The 23,161-nt window shown below is 40.1% G+C and overlaps 2 protein-coding genes across 4 annotated transcripts in view; both read right to left on the bottom strand.

Moving 5' to 3' along the window:
• Positions 1-862: 862 nt before the first annotated feature.
• LOC120559046 (galactose-specific lectin nattectin-like) lies at positions 863-12,642 on the bottom strand. Its single transcript, XM_039800469.1, has 9 exons — positions 12,567-12,642; positions 4,645-4,778; positions 4,252-4,307; positions 3,571-3,628; positions 3,283-3,298; positions 2,225-2,328; positions 1,591-1,725; positions 1,313-1,424; positions 863-939 (listed from the first exon to the last, which is right to left on the bottom strand). The coding sequence occupies exons 1-9, from the start codon at positions 12,640-12,642 to the stop codon at positions 863-865; spliced, it is 768 nt and encodes a 255-aa protein (XP_039656403.1).
• acss2 (acyl-CoA synthetase short chain family member 2) overlaps positions 11,027-23,161 on the bottom strand; it is a 59,394-nt gene continuing 47,259 nt past the window's right edge. For all 3 annotated transcript variants that reach the window (XM_039800945.1, XM_039800946.1, XM_039800947.1), the window contains 7 exons: positions 22,464-22,520; positions 22,195-22,275; positions 20,401-20,509; positions 18,299-18,367; positions 15,375-15,551; positions 13,824-13,898; positions 11,027-13,123 (listed from right to left, as the gene is read on the bottom strand). In XM_039800945.1, the coding sequence (XP_039656879.1) occupies positions 12,996-13,123; positions 13,824-13,898; positions 15,375-15,551; positions 18,299-18,367; positions 20,401-20,509; positions 22,195-22,275; positions 22,464-22,520 (696 nt within the window). In that variant the 3' untranslated portion in view covers positions 11,027-12,995. The remainder of the gene's footprint in view (positions 13,124-13,823; positions 13,899-15,374; positions 15,552-18,298; positions 18,368-20,400; positions 20,510-22,194; positions 22,276-22,463; positions 22,521-23,161) is intronic.

Below are 23,161 nucleotides of genomic sequence, written 5' to 3'. Positions count from 1 at the left end.
ATTGGAGAAAATCAACCAGGAGCGGTGGAATTTTGCCAATCGCACTACAGGCTGTAGGTGGTGCCAGAGGAGCTGGATTTTTTTTATATTACATAATTCATGTAGTTCTACTGGAACATAGGGTCAGTTTCAGCAAATATGAGAGAAAGTTAGTTTTATAAGACTTATATACCTACTGCACCTTTAAACTGACTGAGAACAGATGATGCTGTTTAACTTCAAACATCCTGGTTGAAAATTAGTAGATGATCATCATGAGTGAATAGGCCAGCAGTACTTAACATCATTACATTAAGGGCTTTTATTTACTCTAAATGGACAAAAGAATATGGGCAGGGTGCGATTTGCCGGGGGGGATGCATTGGATTTCCCCCTTTCTGAGCTATACATCACTGCTTCTGCTTAATTATTTTTATTATCATTATACATATAATGTATAGGTGACCCCCGTTACACGGGCAGTTAAATGGTTATAAAACTGCTAAAGTCTACGGTTATATTTTCTGCCGTATATGAAGATACAAACTATAAATGCAGAGATAAAAGTTGATTCACTAAATGATTAAACAGTTCATTGATTAGATAGATAGATAGATAGATAGATAGATAGATAGATAGATAGATAGATAGATAGATAGATAGATAGATAGATAGTCGTTATTGTCCACTGGGGAAATTTGTTTGATCAATTGATTAAAGTTTTTTTTTTAAATGTACACAAAAATATTGATCTTTTATAAAGAATTGAGACAGATTGTTGATTTATCTGTTTATTGAATCAACTGAAATGAAGTCAGAAATGTCGATAAATCTTCCAGCAGGGATGTCATCGAGGCTTGGCACCCTGGTAGAAGTGACCTCATCAGTGGGGATGTACGGCAAGGCGCTTGCCGCAAACAAAAGGTCTCTTTTGATCGCAAGGCACGTCATTGGGAGATCCTACAGTAGGGTTTAAAAAGGTAACAAACAATGAGGGACCAAAACTACTTAGTTAAATTAAAAGAAAAGATGGTGGATTGGGTTGAAAATAGACGTTACTTCACTTCCTGAAACGTTTACGCACGTGACACTGAACTATAGTTAAGTAAAAAACAAACTCACCGTTTACTTTTATTTTCAAATGGGACATGAACCCCGCTCTCCAGGGTGAAAGACATGACAAATTTGGGGCGATTATATTTCGTCACCTTACTTCCTGCTTTGCTCACGTCCGAAGTACTACAGCCACTTGAGGGCGCCGCCACTAGAAACCTAAATATAGGTCGTAATTGCTGCTTGTACAATCAATGTCAATCAGAAAATCGGTGCGTACCGAGGTAGTTCAGCTCCATGCAGTGCTCTTTGTTGTTACCATTGCTAGGCTCCCCGGGACCCCACAAGCTGAATTGAAACTTGGTACCATCGGACCACAGCCACACACCCTCCTGAAAGACAGGTCAGTTCATTCCAATCACAAAAAAGATATTTTGTCATCGTGGTCCAAATCACACCAGTCAGACTCACGTTAATAAAAAGTTAATAAAAGAATATATTCAATATCAGGCTCGCAGGGGACATTCATCGCATCATTTTTATTGTTAAATCACTCACCTTTGTCGTGTCCTGGCCTCCAACCCAAGTTTCGTCATTTTTGTCAGTTGCTGTGTTGATTATATTTTTGATGAAGTCGTAAGTGTCTTTGTCAGGGACCGATGCCAGATTCCCACCGAGGCCGATGCATGCAACCTAAAAACAAGACAAAGTGGGAAGTTATTCATCATCTTCCACCACATTTTTTGTCTGGCTAATAGTCTTTCAGCGTTGCCAACACATGCACAAAAAATACATCAAAACGTGTGGAATGATTGGGAAAGTTGTGCTATGTCTTTTCTTAGAGATTCGCCTAGCGTTTTTTACGGAAAATGCTAAATTTCCCCATACACTTGAATGGAAAATCTTCGGGAAATCGACCTTCTTTGGGTCCATACCGATCAGCATACTTTAATGTAGAAAAATTATTAAAAGTTTAAACGGATGATGAGACTGGACTTAATTGGGCTAAATGGGCATTCCGATATGTTTGTTTCATGCAATTTTTAGATGTTTCAGGTTTTATAAAGGGTTTGTATGTGAGAACTTTAGAGAGATGGAGTGAGTTAATTGAAAACAGAAGTGAGAGCTGGCTTAAAGCATACACTATGTCATGAATACAATTTGGCATTTATCATATTGTTCCTTAAAGTACCTCTGCATCAGCCCAGTCCTTTGAAGCATGGCGGTACACGTAACAGTGATTTTTGAACTGAGTCCAACCAGGAGGGCAGGACTTACACTCCCCACAGCATTGGTCTGCAACCCAGTTATAAATGATTAGAGCAGCATTTGAAAATGTATAAACAACCTCCCTGACAGGATAAGTTAACCTTCAGGGCTTTCTGCCAGAAAGGTTTTATTTGAATCTAGTTGGAAGGGAGAACGTGTTGCCACTAGTCTCGCATTGCCAGCTCTACCTCCACAGCGCTGCGGAGGAAGGTCTGGCTAGTCCACACAATATTATGGGATAGGAGAAAAACTTGCTCTGGTTCATTGGCATTTCTTTAAACCAATCACAATCGTCTTGGCTGGACGGTGGACACAACACAGTCCCTCTTCAAAATAGCCTCAGGAAGGAACTTGTTTTGGTGTAACATGTGCACGTAGGGAGGTGTGTGTGTGTGTGTGATAAGAATTCAACCTAATAGTTTAGAGTTTAGAACGCCAACACAAAGAAAGAGGTGAGGGACATCCGGCTGAAAATGAGGGACATCCAGCTGAACTTCTGGTGGCAACAATCCCGTAAATGAAACGTCATCGATATAGACTAATGTGAACCCAAACTACTATCTTTTCCTAAACTCAACTTAGTTTTGCTGCCTGAAATATCTGGCAGAAAGCCCTGAAGGCTATCTTCTCCTGTGTGCGATTTTGTCCAACATCACTGACATTGAAAGTGCAGTAAGAAGGGATCTTCTAATGGCCAGTTTGAACAGGAGGAATGATTACAAAAAGTAAAACCTGTTTCAATGTTCATTTGGGCACCCGACTATTGTTTTAAAACAGAACCTACGAACCTATCCTTTAACCGAATAAGTGCCTGAAGCCAAAGTCTTGACATCTATCGATGTTATAAATCAACAGTCAACAAAGCTGTCTTTGTCTGCTCAGGAGAGCAGCAATCTTAAAAAAAACACATTTGAAAATTCATAATTAACTTGAACTCCTGTATTATGACCATCCACCTCCCCGACTCTGAAAAGTACCAACCTGATTCATAGTCCGCCTGTAAAGAGCAAGAAAACTTTGTTAGCACTGAACTCAGCTTAAACTTGCCTCTAACTTTAGACTTGAGCTTTTTGTGTATTTCATTGTGTATCATTCACTACCTTTCTCATTAACTCATATTGCACTGGCAGTTATTGTGAAGACAAAATATGGAGAATATGTTGAAAACATAATGTTGGTCTCAGAGACATGGTACTAGTTTTTAAAGTTTAGCTGTTTCAACACCAACGATCTTTGTAAAATAAATGTTTTAGTGTGCTTATGACTTACATTTGTTCCAGTCCACAGTCCACTGGTCAAACACCATGAAATGAAGACCTGATGCCATCTGGGTAGAGATGCAGTATATTAATGATAGTTTATTAATCAAGTGATGCAAAATGTGAAATTAACTTGAAAAATTATTTTTAGAGCAATGTTTTTGGTGACATAGGAAGATCAAATGAACAACACAAGTTAGCATGTTTTACAGAAACAAGGCATTGTGAAGAACTTTACATGAGAAGGGGATTTTCCCTTGAAGTGATCACTAAATGTTATACTGACCTAGGGTTGTGCAATGAATCGACTTTTAATCGTGATTAAATTTTTCGGCTGACAAAAACAATGTAATCGAGAAAAGCGATTATTTTGCACATTACGTTTTGCAAGTAAACTCTTACTTTGTCTTGTGTTCTGAGGGGAATACAAAAAGTTCAAACAGGAAAGGTATGAAGGGAAACTTCACAGTTCAAGGTGTTTTCACTGTTGATTTGTTTAACTGTTTCACTGTTTCTTAAGTTCAATAAATGCAACATCTTTCCCAAAGTCAATGACTAATCGTATTAAATAATTGTGATTTTTTTTTTTCCAAGATCGAGCATCTCTTTAAAGAACAGATTCAAACTCTTTTCCTTAGATATAAATTAAAAGATCTGTTTCTATGATGAAAGGCAGGAATGAGAGTCGTACCTTGTTGTGATGATCAGATACAGTTGAACTTGCAGCAGTAGCAGGTAGCAGGGTGTCTTTGAGACAGAAATCCAGAGTTTATATACCTTCTCTGTGTGTTTTGGCTCAGATACCTGCAACGTGTCTTTCTCTGATCCATAGGATACTGTTTGGATTATGATAATGAAGAACAAATTGTCTCTTGACGTGGACCAACTATTTTAAACAATATTATTATGTATGTACACAGCCTTTTAGCTATCAGCTACAGCATGCGCTACAGAAATTTAGATCAGGATTGTAATTTAGCGATAGTCATTGAATGTATCGTTCATTCATTTTATACTTTATAAACTTAAACCTTACTACGTCGATCATTCTAGCAGATCCGATTTAGGATCTACCATCACTCACCTTTGTCGTCTCATGGCCTCCAACCCAAGTTTGGCCATTTTTGTCAGTTGCTGTGTTGATTATAAGTTTGACAAGTCGTACATGTCTTTTTCTGGAACCGATGCCAGATTCCCACCGAGGCTGATGCAGGTGACCTAAAAAACAAACAAGACAGAGTGGGAAATGAAAACAGAAATAGGGAGTGAGAGAAATGAGTTAAATGGAATGAGTTAAAGGAAAACACAGAAGTGAGAGTTTTGGTGAACGAGCTGGCTTAAAGCATATGTCATGAATACAGTTTGGCAGTTATAATTTTGTGTGCCAATGCGCTGCTGTAGCAGCATGCATCAGCACAATGACTAGTATTCGTCATACTTGTATCTTCTTATTCATCATTTTCCACCAATTTTTTTGTCTGGCTACTAGTCTTGCAGTGTTGCCAAAACATGCACAAAAAATACATCAAAACATGTGGAATGATCGGGAAAGGTGTGCTATGTCTTTTCTAAGAGATTCGCCTAGAGTTTTTTACGGAAATCACAAAAAGCTGGGCTAAAATTCCCCCACAGACTTGAATGGAGAATCTTCGGGAAATTGCCGGCAAATTGACCTTCTTTTGGGCCATACCGATCGCAATACTTTAATGTAGAAAAATTATTAAGAGATAGAAGAGGAGAGATTTTCCATTGAAGTGATCACTAAATGTTATACTGAACTAGGGTTGTGCAATAAATCGACTTTTAATCGTGATTACGTGATTACAGCACAGAGCTGTTCCCCCTCTACTCCTCTGGATGGAAACTAACTGGTGGTGGTTTTGTGGTTCTATTCTACGTGAATTCGCGAGATCTCGTGGGTCCTCGTGACTTCAGCTGTCAGTCACGGCTGCAGTCGTTCCACAACAAATCCGGACCTGGTGGGTATTGACGGACGGCGGAGTACACAGCCGTTACGAATCTGGTGGAAATCCCCGGATACATCTTTACATCTTGAAATTCTATTTTCATTGAGTTATAACAAGGTTGAAAAGAACAATGCAATCCTTCTCATAGGACTCACGACTCTTGTGTAAATGCAAAGTGTAGTAAAATCCTGTGATTTGAAAAGTGGTGGCAGTTTTCGTCAAATGTTCGTTGAATTCTGAGTTTGTTACAGTCCTAACTTTGGTATTGTTAGCAACGTCTGTTAACACAGGTGGAAATCCCAAAACGTAGAGACTGTTATACGATAGCAGTAAAGAGGGGGCAGCTTCATCACATATGGTATAAAGATTCGGTGTGCACACACTTTTGACCCTCTAGTTAGTTCAGCGTTTTTCAAATGGGGGTACAGAAGATTTTTTTGCAAAATGTTTTTCAGTTCCAAGGCTGTAGTTACTTCTACGGTCTTTTTTCTCTCCAAGTTTGTCACTTTTTTCAAAGTTTTTGAAGTTTGTCACCTTTTTTTGAAGGTTTTGTCGTTTGTTTTGACCTGTTCTTGCCTTTCTTCTTTACTTTTCTCTATGTCTTTTTGTCTTCAACGTTTTTTTCTCTTTTTTTCAAAGTTTTTGTCACTTTTTTCGAAATATGTCGCTTATTTGAATTTTTTTGTCACATTTGTCGCCCTAGTGTTGCCTTCCTTCTTTCTACTGTGTTTTTCAAAGTTTTTGGTATTATTTTCGGTTTTGTCTGGGTTTTAAAAAACGTTTTTGTCTCCTTTTCTCATCATCATTTAAATACTTTCCAGGTCCAAGGCTGTTGTTTAGTAAATCTATCGCTGACAGCACTGTATTCTTCCTCTTTATAGATTTTTTTTCCACCAAAAATTATTTGTGCTGGTTAGGGGTACATGGCTTAAAAAGACTGTTCAAAGGGGGAACATTATTGAAAAAAGCTTGAGAACCACTAGTCTCATTTATGTACTGTAGCTGATGCCTTTTCATAACTGATGGGCTCTGGACATTACATTACATTACATGTCATTTAGCTGATGCTTTTATCCAAAGCGACTTCCAATTAAGTGCTTTCAACCCTGAAGGTGCAAACTCCAGACAACAAGTAGTATTTATCTATAATATAGGCCTATATAGGATATAGGCTACTTATTTTATGGCATCTTTTCATGTAACTATCATTAGAAGACTCTTTTGTGTTAAATAAAGATGTCAAAGTCAGCACCAAATTGAGACAAAAGAACTGATGATCTGAACGGCGTCCCCTGTCAGATAAGGTGAAGGTTTGAACTCGTCGGCGTCTTTTTTGATCCAACACCTCTGCATGTTTAATTAAGATGATTTTGTTTAACTTTTAACATCCTGGTTGAAAATGAGGAGATGATCATCATGAGTAAACAGGCCAGCAGCAGTGCTGTAGGTTATTTAACATTAGATCAACTTCTACTTCTACTCAACTTTTCACTTGATAGAGAAAAGAGCACGAGTACCCCTGTCCACATAGTATATCACATCTAGGGCTGCCACCTCTTAGTCAATTAGTCGACTAATCGGTCGTTTTGATCTTAGTCGACTAAGATTTCTTTAGTTGATAAGTCATTTTTTATGCTTATTCATGCTTAATTACTCATTTCCAAGAAACTTACGAACACATTTATGGTAAACACAAGATTTAAAGTGGTGCTTTTGCAGGATTAATTGTGGAGAAACTCAGTTTTACAGATGGTTAATTAACTACATTTATATTGTTCTTTTCTAGTCTTAACCACCTCTCAAAGCGCACAGCTCTGTCAATTAAATCAACTAATCGATTAGTCGACAAAATCGTATAAGTGTTAGTCGACTAAGAATTTCTTTAGTCGAGGACAGCCCTAAACACATCACTATTTTAAAACTAAAACACAGCCACAAATCTTTGATCCTAGTTGTTCATAACTGGACTGAATGGAAGAAACCATTTAAGTATGTAGACTACTTACTTTCATGGTAGAAACACAAATATCCAGGAAAAAAAATGGTCAAAATCTGGGAGATGTAGGGGTGCAACAGAACATAAAACTCACGGTACAGACCAGATCACAGTTTTTGGATACATTTTCGGTTCAGCACAAAAAAGGGGTGAATTTAAATGATTTATTATGAATGTTATAACAATAACTTTTAACAATAACTTCTTTCACCATTAAATTGCTGCTAAGCGACAAAAATAGATGAGAAAAGGGTATTTTACAATAAATTTGAATGCACCATAACGGCATCCAGACCGCCACGACTGCGCTGAACGCAAGAAGCATGAAACACGTTTTGGGGAGTGGGTTTTGGTTCAACATGTGTGTGGACTATAGCCTTAAAGATATAGGGCTTGGTATTGTTTAAAAAATTACAATATTAGTACCAATACCTGTACCCTTAAAGTGATACCCATATAAATAGAGTACTTCATTTGATACCTTTTTTCCTACTTCATTCAATACCTATCATGTGAATGGTAGCATGTCGACACGCTGAACTGCCAACTCTGTCAAATACACCGCACTCGACAACAGGAATAAAATAATTTCAGGAGACGGGCTTAAATAGACCATAGCAACAGGTTTGACTGACAGCCAGTCATCCAATCATGACAATCACATCCCGGGCAGCTTTTTGAGTCGCCCAATCGTGATTCACCATTTACGCTGCTGCTGCTGCATGGCATACTTAAAAATTAGACAGAAACGTGACATTAAATTATATTATTTTATATTTAACAGCTAACATTCAAACTTATGAATACACATCCAAGTCATCATTCCTTCCATCAGTCCTCAGGGTCAAATTGAAGCAGTTATCAAAATGTCTATATTTAAAAAAAAATATGGGTTTCTTTTCCAACCAAATTACTGAGAAAATAACGTAATAATGGTTCCAGGTTCGCAAGTACAGTTAATGATCACTACTGTCATTGAATTTTGAGTTGTTTTATTCAATTTTATAGCATTTGAAAAAAAATGAGACTGTTTCTCAACAGTATTGTGACTCAGCTTTGACATACACAAGTTTTTGAGTATCCATCAACATACATTCCTTTAATATTAGTCAAAATAATTAATAATTTCAGCTTTTTTTACTCAAAAATTAGGTATAATTTAAAAATCCAACAAGGTTTATTGACCATGAATTCTGAAGAATAAGTGTAACACTATAGTGATAATAAGTTGGTGTCCGTGACGTGTATACAGTAGGCCCTACTGGTGGTAGTGAAAAAAAAGCGACAAAAACATTGAAAAAGTGTCAAAAAACGGGTCAGAAAAAGTGTCAAAATCACCCGGGAATGTAGGAAAACTTTTTTGCACACCTCTTTTGTCTGGCAGGTGCGTAGGATATGATCAAAGGTAGCAGATCAAAATTTTAAAAAAGAAGAAGTGCAGGGCGCCTGGTTCTAAAGGGTTGTACTTCGTGTCTTCATTAATCAGAGGTGTGTTCTGGGCGATCAACCAATCAGAGATCAGCTCCCATTCCCTTTAAAAGCCAGGCGCGTTTGGATCTCGGAGCATTGCTGTTATGATGGAGGATTTGCTGAGCAGGAAGGAGAGAAGAAATTGATCTGCTCGATCATATATGGCACTCTTATGCCATGAAAGGCTTAAACCATAGTTAAAGGCTTAAGCTTTACCTTCCATGCGTCAGACATTTCCTTGAACCACTTCCTCAATGACTGCACACAGCTAATATTCTACACACATCAAATACCTTCTTTTTTTTTTTTTTTAAAAGACGAGCCAGTGACAGAGGATGAGTCAGTAGTCATGTCCATTTACTGTCATTGCATACACGTTGATACAGAGAAACGAAAACAACACAAAACTGGGGATGATCGGAGAGAAAAACAAAAAGATACAAACCACAAAATTCTCTTTCCTTCACCCAAGTTGTTCCACAAACACAAATAAAAGCTTCTAAATCAAATCAGCAGCTGCACTTTTCTCAAACATTAGATACAATTATTAGCTTCACACACCCAGCTGCGCTGTTAATTAGTTGGCACATTGAGACACAAACAAACAAATTCAAAAATAGATAGTGAAATCAGTACAAGGTCCTGCTTCTGCTTCGTTGCACTCAAATTATATCATTCTCACAATCACAGACGACGTCTACAGCGTAAAAACTAAGAGGAGAAACTTTTAAAGCCCCCAAAATGAGCTCAGAGTTCACGTTTAGTTCGATTTGACTCAATTTTACGTTTTGAATGGTACATTGCTTCAACCTTGACTTGCTGTAAGTTATCCACAGACTGACTGACACTTTCTCCTTTAATATCTAAAAAAATACGAAAGGATGGAGGAAGTGATATTCTATATTTTTCTTATTGTACACAAATCCTGTAAAAAGATCCAAACCAACAATGAGGGCTTGTAGCTAAGAAACAGAAAGTCAGAAAGTATTTAGAGCAGGGATGCTCCGAATCCAGGATTCAGTTTCGGATTCGGCAGAATATTTGGGCTTTTTGACGGGGTTCTGGTTTCTGCCGAACTTTAGAAATTTTCTCCAGCGAACCGAACCCTACGCTTGCCCTCGGCGTGATACGCTGGTCGCCGTAACGACGGCGCCGTTGATTATGGGAAGGTGTTTATGTATGTGGAGCGTTCAATGCAGTAGGCTGTGAGAAAGTGGACATGGATCTGGTGAGCAGTAGGCTGTGAGAAAGTGGACATGGATCTGGTGAGCAGTAGGCTGTGAGGAAGTGGACATGGATCTGGTGAGCAGTCGGCTGTGAGGAAGTGGACATGGATCTGGTGAGCAGTAGGCTGTGAGAAAGTGGACATGGATCTGGTGAGCAGTAGGCTGTGAGAAAGTGGACATGGATCTGGTGAGCAGTAGGCTGTGAGAAAGTGGACATGGATCTGGTGAGCAGTAGGCTGTGAGAAAGTGGACATGGATCTGGTGAGCAGTAGGCTGTGAGGAAGTGGACATGGATCTGGTGAGCAGAACAAGTTGTTGTTTGGCAGAACTTTCAGTCAAAAGAAGACCATTCAAGTCCAGCTACATGTTCAATCTGTTCAATGCTGATTGGTCTGGTGGTGGCAAGGACCCTAAACTATACACAACATGGCCGCTGTTACAACATCTGGTATCAAACATCCGAAAGAATACGAGTTGTGCACGAAGGAATCTCCAGACAGCAGCCAGAATGCAGCAACTTCAGGTACGGCAAAGGAAGGACAGTCCCTGTTTACTTCATTCATGTGTTTACTGGGTTCATGGACTGAGGATGGGAGGAGGATTCGGTATTCGGTTTTGGCAGAATCTTAATCAGTGGATTCGGTATTCGGCTGAACCCCAAAAATCTGGATTCGGTGCATCCCTACTTTAGAAACGGACAAACACCTTGTTGGTTTTGGTCTGTTCATGAAATATGTTGACAGACACTCATTAAAAACATAGAAAACCAGCAGCCTTGTGCCTTAGTATTGATTTAATGGACTTTACTGTGTAATTTTAGAAATGTACCGTATCATGATCCAGACTTATGAGATCTGTCAACTCCAAATAAAAATGTTCAATTCAAATCATACGCTCACATAATTGCAGCTGTTTGAGATGGGTTTTTTTCTCCCTTTGGTACCTTATTTTTTAATCACAGAGTGTAAAGTCAGACTTCTAGACCCATTCTCCATGAGACCTGCAGCGGGTTTGGGGAGTTTAGAAGAGTCTCCCGAGCTACAAGACGCTGAACACACCTTCCCAGTTTCCACAAGAGCCCAATCACGTCTCTGCAACTCCAACCCAAAAAAGGGAAAAAGAACATACAGTACAAGCGTGCAGACACACTAACAGACATACCCAACACATCCTATGTTAAACCTTCGCTGGAATAAAAAATAATAATAATTACACAAAACTACATGTTTTTTGCTTAGTTTTTTTTTAGAAAATTACAATTCAGAAATGAAAACTAGTAGAAATATTGAGCGTTCTCAGATTTAGTTAATCATCAGTGTACAGAACAGTACTATGGCAGCGATTGGGGGGGAGGAGACAACTTGTTGTACAACTACAGGGGCAGATACAGGCAGCACTTCACGTTATCTTTATTCCAGTGTGGAAACGCTTCGACTTTAACCACCGGAAAGCTATTGTACTGACAAAAAACTCACAGTACTGTATCCTTTCACTGAGCAGTTAAGTAGCAGATATTGCTGTGTAATTTTGACTAAACACTAGGATTAGGGGGGGTCACGATTCCACTTTCGAATTTTAAGGTCACACACAATTCAATATAAACCTTTTTTTTCTAAACAGGGATGGCAACTCTGCAATAAGAGCCACTAGATGGCAGAAGGGTACTTTGCAACAACACTTTGAGTGTCTCAGAGTTTACAAGGTGCATTTGAATGCACCATTAGTTTAACGAGGTGCACATGAATGCACCACGGAGTCCCGTTGAAACCCACATGCTTTACCTTTGTTGTTTACTGTCACTACCCGATGTGAGTCGAGTGCAGATGTGAGTCGCGCATGCGTCACTTTGCGACAAGTATCCTCCAAGATGCTAACGGCGTTTTGAGCTAACGTTAGCAATCAAGTAGCCTACTAGATGCTAACGGCATTTTTTCACATCGGCACTCAACTCACATCGGGCAGTGACATTTGATTCCATAACTCTCTCACGGGGAAGGCTAAATGTTGCCACGCGGTGACGTCAGGAAAGCAGTTCTTCCAGGCTACTGCTAAGCTAACACTACCCTGTGTCTCTAGCTGCATGCTACCAGCCAGTAAGCTAACGTTACCCTGCTGTCTTTAGCTGCATGCTACCAGCCGGTAAGCTAACATTACCCTGCTGTCTTTAGCTGCATGCTACCAGCCGGTCTGTTGTTTTCTTTGGACGCGCCCAAGTAGGCGAGGCTGGTGAGAGAAAAAAAATAAAAATACTGCAGGAACTGCTGATCCCGCTTTAGATTTTGAAATTGAGAGCAAAATCATGACCCCCCACCCCCCTAACAAGGATAAAACCAAAAGGAAGTGTTACCCTGTTCTACCTCTTCCACACAGTTGGACTGCAGGACGGTCTTTCCCAGAAACAACCTCTGGCTTCTCGCTCTCATACACGCCAATGCCTTGTTTGTTTTAAAACAGCAGCAACTCTGTCAGCTTCTGGAAAACATTCAAACCAAACGACTGATGTTCTTATTAATTCCCACACTTTCTTTGTTGCTGTTAAAGTTACTACGTCTGCCAGTAACCAGACAGATGTTCCAGACAGTGAGGCTAATTTTAGATACAGGCTCTGCTGCACACCGGTCGTACTCATCAGGAGCTAAAGGTTGTTTGTTGGGCAAGACCAAGTTCATTGTGTCTCTCCTCCGTCTCTTCTTCCTCTTCTCCCCTGGTTGTGTTTGTGGCTGCCGGCGCGCGGCTGCAGTCCGAGCCTCCTCCCTGCGAGGCCCCCCGGAGGCCGTCACACGCCAACGCAGCATCGGTTCTGGAAGAGATGCTCGACCACCGAGGAGTCGGCCAGCGTGGAGATGTCGCCCAGGTCCCGTTCGTCACAGGCGATTTTGCGGAGCACCCGTCGCATGATCTTGCCTGCGGAGAGCGGAGAGCATTGGTGATGATTAGGGATGCACCGAATATTCGGCCACCGAAAATTTTCGGCCAAAATGGCCCAAAAGGGCACATATGGAATTATGTACTTAACAAAAAAGTGTGAAATAACTGAAAACATGTCTTATATTTTAGATTCTTCAAAGTAGCCACCCTTTGCTTTTTTATTAATAAGGGAAAAACTTCCACTAATTAACTCTGACAAAGCACACCTGTGAAGGTAAAACCATTTCAGGTGACTACCTCATGAAGCTCATTGAGAGAACACCAAGGGTTTGCAGAGTTATCAAAAAAAGCAAAGGGTGGCTACTTTGAAGAATCTAAAATATAAGACATGTTTTCAGTTATTTCACACTTTTTTGTTAAGTACATAATTCCATATGTGTTCATTCATAGTTTTGATGCCTTCAGTGAGAATCTACAATGTAAATAGTCATGAAAATAAAGGAAATGCATTGAATGAGAAGGTGTGTCCAAACTTTTGGCCTGTACTGTATGACGTTGCCGTTTTTGCGTGTTATCAAGACGCATAATCACTTTTTAGCGTGTTTATTGGAAATGTAAAGAGAAATAAAAATAAATAAATGAGTAAGTGAATAAAAAAATGGTTATAATATTAAGAAGAAAAAAAATAGAGATTAATTATAAGCATTATCATTTATTTGATCAGTTGTAACTTTACCAGATCTGGTCTTGGGGAGTCCTGGAGCATTCTGGATGAAGTCTGGTGTAGCGATGGCACCGATCTTCTCCCGCACTGTGAACGCCACAAAACAACAAAATCAACCCAGAATCTGACTTCCGGGAAGTGTCACTGAAAACCAGGTATTACTATAGAAATAAAAATGGGGCTTCCGTCGCCGCATAACACTCACTTTTTCTTGCCCAAACTTAACCGCAATGCCCCCCGAAATGAGCGGCAGTGCTCTGTGGCCGGCTCACAGTCACCTAGTTTGGGTAACTGAACCGCCAACGTCCGCTGACCTGACGAAGCACTAGGGCTGGGCGGTATGGAGAAAATCAGATATCGCGATATTCTTGTCCTAATACCTCGATGTCGATATTGCGGCGATATTATAGGGTTGACAATTGGTGCTTTAACAAAATATCTTCACACTTAGATTTAAGATAAATAATCATCAGTAATGTGGTCGTAATGTCTAGGTAAAAAAATAATAGAACAGCTAGAGTAGTCTGGTAACACAGAAAAGTACATCACTTTACTGTAATGCAGCCTTTAAAACCAGGAAAAGACACTTATGCCATTTACGATATTACGATTTCCAAAATCTAAGACGATATCTAGTCTCATATCACGATATCGATATAATATCGATATGTTGCCCAGCCCTACGGAGCACCATGTGGAGCACCGTAGCCGGTGTGGCGGAGCTCTGTAGCGGCTTAAACAACTACCAACCTAGCCGGAGCTCCTCTTCGACATTTTTTTTTTTTTTTTCCGCTAAATTACTACAAACTAGAGCCCGACCGATAAAGGATTTTTAAAGCCGATATCGATACAAACATTTGGTGAAATAAAAATCCAGAAATGTGTAACAAAACATAAACAGATTTCCCTAACATTAGTTATTTGTAGTTATTTAGTCCTCACTAAAATAATATGATAACGCATAAAAATAAACTTGTTTGTTTTATTGTCACAACAGAACATCAAAATATATTAAAGTTCTGATGAATAAAATGTATAAAAATATAAACTTAAGATATGAAACTTAAAGTCCTTTCAACAAAAACCCAAGAACAACAACTAAAAATCAGAGTTGCCAACAGTAGAGCGCCCTCTGGTGGACAGACTATTCAACGCCAACAGATATGATGTAAAGCTGTACTTTTATTGAATTTGGGGGAATTTATTCTATTTTATAGCATATGGAGAAATTCTTTTTTTTTTTTTTAAGAATGTCGGAAAAAAAACAAAAACGTTGATAGAATCGCAGCAAAAAAATTTAAAAACATCGGGAAAAGTGACAAAGAATTTGGAAAAAAGTGACACAAACATTGGATAAAGCGACAAAAAAAGAAATAAAAAAATTTCATTTAAAATTCTGACCCAGAAAAACAAAAAGGTTGCATGTCGACGGGAAGACAACACGAGGGTTAATTGTATAACTTATTCTTTTCCTTTAATGTATTGGCGTTTCAGTGGAGACAAAAATACAATTCTAAAACACATTTTAATGCACATTTCCCTAACAAAGCCGTCTCTACCAACCTTGTTTTTTGAGCTCTGCCTCCAGCGTGCGGCTGTACGTCACTCCATCGGTGAGCGTTACGAAGCAGTAGAGGCTTTCTCCTTTGACAGGATGAGGTCTGCCCACCACGGCGGCCTCGGCGACCGCCTCGTGCTCCGCCAGAGCCGACTCCACCTCCGCTGTGCTCAGTAAGTGGCCTGGAAGGGACGAGAGAGCCACAACCAGAGTGTGAAATGGTCCAGTAGGTTGATTGGGGAACCACAACTGAACCCAGCTTCGCTGTACACTCGGCAGGTACAGCGCATGGGTATGTCAGTCCTGAGTGACCAGCTTCATCCGCTGTATTATGAGTTCCAGTATCTGCCGTCCAATTAGGGCTGGGCGATATGGAGAAAATCAGATATCGCGATATTCTTGTCCTAATACCTCGATGTCGATATTGTGGCGATATTATAGGGTTGACAATTGGTGCTTTAACAAAATATCTTCACACTTATGTTTAAGATATGTAATCTTCAGTAATGTGGACGTAATGTCTGGGTAAAAAAATAATAGAACAGCTAGAACAGTCTGGTAACACAGAAAACGACATCACTTTACTGTAATGCAGCCTTTAAAACCAGGAAAAGACACTTATGCCATTAACGATATTACGATTTCCAAAATCTAAGACGATCTCTAGTACCATATCACGATATAATATCGAAATATTGCCCAGCCCTACCTCCAATCGATGGCTTAGAGCAGTGGTTCCCAACCTTTTTTCCTTGGCGCCCCCCCTACTCATGTCTAAGAAAAGCTGAGCCCCCCGCCCCCCTCAAAACCGAAGTTGAGGTAACTCTCGAGATAGAGCCTTACTTTCTTTTTTGATACAGAGGAGTTATCAGCACTGTTACATTTCTCCACCATGTTTCATTCATAAAATAGTGATGCTGTGGCGGCAGGAAAACCGAGGATACAACAAAATATATAGTTTTCATAGACTTTTGTATACATTATATATTCTAGTGTATTATCATAATTGGTTTAACATGTGCAAATATTTTTTTTTTACCTCAAACCAGATAAAGACTTGCGCCCCCCCCCCCTGTGATCTTTGCCGCCCCCCCTGGGGGTGCCCGGACCCCAGGTTGGGAACCACTGGCTTAGAGTACTGCGGTGTACAACAAAACGATATAAAAACAGCTTTGTCCCAGTAGTGATTAATTTTATGAATAGCAATAAGATGGGGAAAATGTCTTAGTGTGATTTTAGTGTTTTGTTCTGTGTGTATGGTGTTTGTTGTTTATATGTTTGAGAAATAGCCTCAACTTGTTCTCCAGAACTTAATTTACCTACGGGTACAAATAAATGAACCTGAACCTGAACGGTAGGCTGGGTAACAGATCTTAGAATGGAAATCTTGAAAATTTATCACGGACAAAAAGTAATTTCTAGGGATGCACCGAATCCAGATTTTTGGAGTTCGGCCGAATACCGAATCCACTGGTTAAGATTCTGCCGAATCCGAAACCGAATAGTGAATCCTACTGCCATCCTCAGGGCTGGGTATTGAATTCCACACTTTTTAGGCACCGACCGGAATTGCCTCTAAAGTATCGAGGATCAAAAAAATGCCTCGTCATTCAATAGCAAATTTCAATACTTTAGGAGTAAATCTCATCAGCGTCAGTGAGCCAATGAGCACGCAGCATGCTTCTACCGAGAGCTAATAATGCCGTAGAGGCAGGCAGGAAAAATCTATAGATTTTTGCCGTAATGTTGTAAAAAAAATGTTGGATGGATTTTACAACTGGAGGGGAAGTGACATGCTGTTTTAACTATGCTTTGCTCACTTTGGCCTATGTTGTATGTCATTTATTGTTAAAATTAAAAATTAAAAAAAGGGTTTTATAAAATTGGGACCGGAAAAAAAAAGTATCGTTTAGGAACCGGTATCCAAGTCAGAGTATTGGTATCAGTACCGGTATTGAAATGATTTGAACGATACCCAGCCCTAGTCATCCTAAGTCCATTAACACAGTTAAAAGCTGGTAATGGTCGTCTGGTTAACACCAGCCCATACATGGAATACCATACCCACAAAACTAAGCAACATCACATCTATCAAATCCTTCTCCAAATCCATAAAACATTATGGTTATTGACTAATCAAATATGCTGCCATAATCCCAAATAATGTGTTTTTGTCTTTATCGCTATAGTAGAGTCTCTGTGTGTGCTTTATGGGTTGTTGATGCGTCCTGGCACATTTACTGTACATGTTGGACCTTGTACTCATGTTGATTAATGTGCGTTGTCCTTTTTAAACTACATTGTGTAAGAATGTCTCCCATCTAGCGGTGACATTGTATATGACAACCAACTGAATATTACTTTCTAGCCCCCTCCCATTCTGAGCGCGTTGTAAGTCCTACGGTGGCTGAACCCCAAATGATCTCTTAGTATCTCCATCGTTTAGCTGTTCGCTAGCTGTTCTAGCCACTCCAATATTAACTTTGGTCTTGTCGCATTGTTGTTTTAATTCTCTTTTTCGCTTCCCTGGCGTATGGTATGTCCTTCTTTGGCTAATGTATTTTAAAGATGGAGGAGCAACATGGCTGTCGTCACTCGAGCGACTCGCCCAAATGTATTCTGAATGATTCTGAATGGCAGATTCTACGCTTACTAGAATACTTTGATTAGTTGGTGGAAGTAATTACACATGAATGAGTGAAGGAACAAAGTGGTTTTTGCTAAGAATCAACTCAAAAAATTACACACTGTAGGTTTAAATAAAGAAATCTAAATCTAAAATCTATCAACCTTCCACTCCTGCAGTTAAACTCTTTTCTGGCGTTGTCTTTATAAAAAAAAAGACAGATTACCAACAGACACACACTAAAGCAAAGGTTTATCCTAATTTAGGTGATCTAAATCAGATAGGCTCGGCGGTCGGTCTTACCGGAGACGTTGAGCATGTCGTCTATCCTCCCCGTTATCCAATAGTAGCCATCCTTGTCTCTACGGCAACCTAAACATAAAAGAAGTAAAGTTCAGACAAGTGACCGTAGTTTCACTGGGAGATGATGGGAGTTCTTTCAAACTTAAAATAAAGAATAATAGACCATAAATCGTGTGTACAAACATTCAAAGAAAGTAAACAATAATATTCGATATTATGAGATAATTTGATGAAATGAATTAACGTGATACAAGTACAAGAAGCAGTCTAAAGATGTTGGAAACAGATAAAGATTTAAAAGGTCCAGTGTGTAAGAATTTCTCCCATCTAGCGCTGAGATCATATATCGCAATCAACTCTCTCGCGCCACGCAGTTCAAAGTAGGTATCACAGCTACGGTAGCCTTCACGCTTCAAAAAGCGAAGGTGTACAAAAAGGCCGTCTGTCAGCCGTGGCTGTTGGAGTTCATGTCAGAGAGCTTCACACCACACCCGACAGAAAGGAGAGAGAAAGAAAAGGAGAGAGAAAGAAAAGGAGAGAGAAAGAAAAGCAGACTGCAGCGGTCCGGAGGATAATTAACTAGTTGGGATTTGTTGTGTTCCTCCAAAGCAGCTCCAATGTTCACTCTTTTTTTCTGATGACGCCGGTCTCTTGCTCTTTTCAATCTCCTTTTTCTTATTCTGGGCGAAGAAGAAGAAGAAGAAGAAGAAGAAGAAGAAGAAGAAGAAGACTCCTGTTCCTGAATTTTGGATTTTGAATACGTGTTGGTCCTCCATGTTTCCTTCTTCAAAACTTGCCGGAGACCAGGAAGCTACGATACCCGTTAGCAGCGTTAGCAGCAGCTGGGAGTTCATCATGTGACAGAGAAAAGGTGAAAGGCGGAGCAGCATGTCCTGTATGTCCCTTACACACACACACACACACACACACACACACACACACACACACACACACACACACACACACACACACACACACACAGGCAGAGCAGTATGTCCTGTGTCCCTTACACACACACACACAACACACACACACACACACACACACACACACACACACACACACACACACACACACACACACAGAAGGAGCAGTATGTCCTGTATGTCCCTTACCACACACACACACACACACACACACACACACACACACACACACACACACACACACACACACACAAAACACACCAGGCAGAGCAGTATGTCCTGTATGTCCCTTATACACACCACACACACACACACACACACACACACACACACACACACACAGAAGGAGCAGGTATGTCCTGTGCGTCCCTTACACAAATACACACACACACACACACACACACACACACACACACACACACACACACACACACACACACACACACACACAGAAGGAGCAGTATTTCCTGTATGTCCCTTACACACACACACACACACACACACACACACACACAACAACAACAAAAACAACAATACACACACACACAGGGAGCAGTATGTCCCACACACACACACACACACACACAAAAAACACACACACAAAAAAAGAGCAGCATATCCTGTATGTCCCAAATAAACAGGAGTATGTCCTGTATATCCCTTACACACACACACACACACACACACACACACAAAAAAAAAAAAAAAACACACAACACACACACACATACACACACACACACACACAACAATAGCATTACCACACACACACACACACACACACACAACACAACACACACAACAACACACACAACAAAGAGCATTATTCACCTACAAAATACAATAACACAAACAACAACACACACACACACACAAACACACACACACACACAATACACACACACAATACAATAACACACACACACACACACAGAGAGCAGTATGTCCTGTATGTCCCTTACCAGCTACCATCTTTCTAGATGGAGCATGAATATGGAGCGTCTACCACAGTTCATGTGAACGCAAATGTTAAATTTCAAGCCAAATTTTTTTTTCAGGACAGATTTTGATAATGAACAAGTACAAACGTTACACACTGGACCTTTAAAGTAATAAATACAACAAATAGAAGTTTGTTAGAAGAACATAACAAAAGGAGATGGGGGTCTCTCTCACCGTCTCCCGTGACGTAGTAGCCAGGGAACTTCTTGAAGTAGGTGGTTTCAAACCTCTGCTGGTTTCCGTACACGGTCCTCATCACGCCGGGCCACGGCTGTTTGAACACCTGTCGGGAACGCACAAGATGCAGAAAGAGATCAACACGCACGACCCATCCACTGTGCGCTGCAGCACGGTGGCTCAGTGGTTAGCACTTCTGCCTCACAGCAAGAAGGTTCTGGGTTCGAACCCAGCTCGTCCCAGACCTTTCTGTGTGGAGTTTGCGCGTTCTCCCCGTGTGTGCGTGGGTTTCTTCCCACCATAAAGAGATGCACGCAACTAGGACTACAGTTGAAAATTAGCCGACTGGCTAACACTGGCGCATTTACAGAAATGTTGATTAATGTGCACTGTCCTAATCAAATAAATACACTAAATCTATTAGTGGAGTTCAAGCCGCTCCCTCGCTGGACATAGACACCCTAACGAACAAAAAACCTCACTCATTCCCATGGCAATGACCCAATTAAATAAGATGTGGGGAGGGGTACGACTGGAGGAGGTACTGTGTGAAGTAATGTGCAGTAGTTTCATTTATTTATGACATCAGGCCTTTCAGGGAAGTGCAACATACTCCTTTTTACTGTATTCTAGTTATTGATGTGTGTATGTTATGTGTTGGATAAATAGTGCTGGAGATGTCTGGTTCAGTGTTTGTGTTGTGGATTATGTGTCAATATGCCTGTACTGTGCAACAAATTGCCTCTCGGTACAGTAAGAACTGTAGCGTCATAATAATCCAAGTGCGTGTGTGCTGTCACTCTGAAGATGCATATAAGCCTGGTGTTCTTGTTCACTCATTTGAGAAACTGACTCCACACTGGGCTGCGGCCTTTTGTGAAATCATGTTGCTCCTATATTTGCAAATATATCTTTTTTAATAAAGTACAAAAACCCAACTTGGTTTTAGTCTCAGTCTGTCTTATTTGTTTCAATTTACTAAACTCTGAAATTTCCCCCCCTGCTGCAAAGGAAACTTCCACTACAGGGACATTAAAGTTTTCTAAGTCTAAGGGCTTTTGCAGGTTTTATCAAGTCTAATTTAAAAGTTTTAAGACCTTTATGAATGAAATGCAAGCCCTATATCACGACATAAAAGTACAACGAAATGCAGAGTCACAAACGTACTTGCAAAGTAAATAAATGTATTTAAATTGAATAGAAGCGACAGAGTAATAATGATCTTTACATACACAGCGAATTATTTTTGGACGAGCAAAAGAAAGAAAGGCCTATTACAACACCACGGAATAAAAAAATAACTTTTCAGCGAGCATTAGAGGCAGCGATACACGGACGTAGGGAAATTAAGACTTGTTTAAAGTGATTTAAGAACCTAGAACACCATACTTCAGCGGATTTAAGGCTGCAATTTAAAGCTTTTTTTAGACTTTTTAAGACCCTGCGCAAACCCTGATACACGATGAATGATTTTCTTTCATTTTGTTTTGAATTCAACAAGCAGTTTCTTGTATTTTAGCAGAATACTGAAAACAGCAGAACTGAATACCGTTTAATATCTCTTTATTCATCGCAAGTAATATCGTTATCGCGATATTCAACAACGTTATCGCACATTTTCCTCGTATTGTGCAGCCGTACTAGGCAGCGCGTCAGCCAAGTCACTCTGGGTTGAACCAGCTCAGTAGCTAACAGTATCAGACAACAATACATAATGAGTCATAAAGAGAGAAACACAGAAATAACAGTTCGGATCACTTTTCCTTTCTAAAAGAGGATTATGATCCTAACCAGGTATCCTTCACTCGCTCCCTCCAGCTCCTCCCCCGACTCATTCAAGATGGCCGGCACCACTCCGAAGAACGGGAACGTCTGGAGGACAGAGCAAAGAAAGATCACAAATGTGTCTCTTTATGAATTTTGTTCAATGAAAATTGTGTATTGTATAAACTGCCTCATGTATGAGCTGTGCTATATAAATATGTGCCTTGTCTTACAATTTTAAAGAACTACGGATAAAAAAACATGGAGTGTGTTTTATTTCTACATCATTTACTCACAGCTGATCCCGGTTTCATGGGTGTGGCTGCAGGTAGAGGAGTCAACACATGTCCACCCTGAACACACAGAAAACATCCAGTTAGAAAGGTTATTTTCCACCATGGTGTGAGTAAATTGTATCCAGCAGGGGGCAGCAGAGCCTGCAGTTAAACATAGCTAACGGAGGGTTAATGTTATGCATTTTATTTTGCCAAAACAAGTTGTAAAGATTGAAGGGAATGCTGTCCTTTCTGTAAATCTGTAACATTTATAGATATGAACGTTAAAGGCTAATTTCTGGGGGATTTTTTTCTACCTGGACCCTTTTGTCCCATGCATTGGTGTCTAAGTGACTAATGTGAACAAAAATCTTTGAAATTGGTCCAGTGGGCGCCTGGGTAGCTCGCGAGCCCATTTATAGAGGCTTGCTCCTTGACGCAGCAGCCGCTGGTTCAGCTCCAACCTGCGGCCCTTTGCTGCATGTCGTTCACCCCCCCTCTCATGTCTTCAGCTGTCCTATGAAAAAAAATAAAGGCCTAAAATGCCCAAAAACATTATCTTAAAATAGAAAGAAATTGGTCCAGTATAATCCCATAGGACAAATGTGCATTGTAAATGTCCATCCACTAAAAGTTCTGTTTTTGCCGCTGACAGGCTCAGATTAGTTAGTTTAGTTGCTGACAACATTATGGAAATGATCCCTACAGAGATAGACATT

This window comes from Perca fluviatilis, chromosome 5 (assembly GCF_010015445.1).
Source record: "Perca fluviatilis chromosome 5, GENO_Pfluv_1.0, whole genome shotgun sequence".
Taxonomy (NCBI): Eukaryota; Metazoa; Chordata; class Actinopteri; order Perciformes; family Percidae; genus Perca; species Perca fluviatilis.
This window is presented reverse-complemented; position numbering and strand designations above follow the sequence as displayed.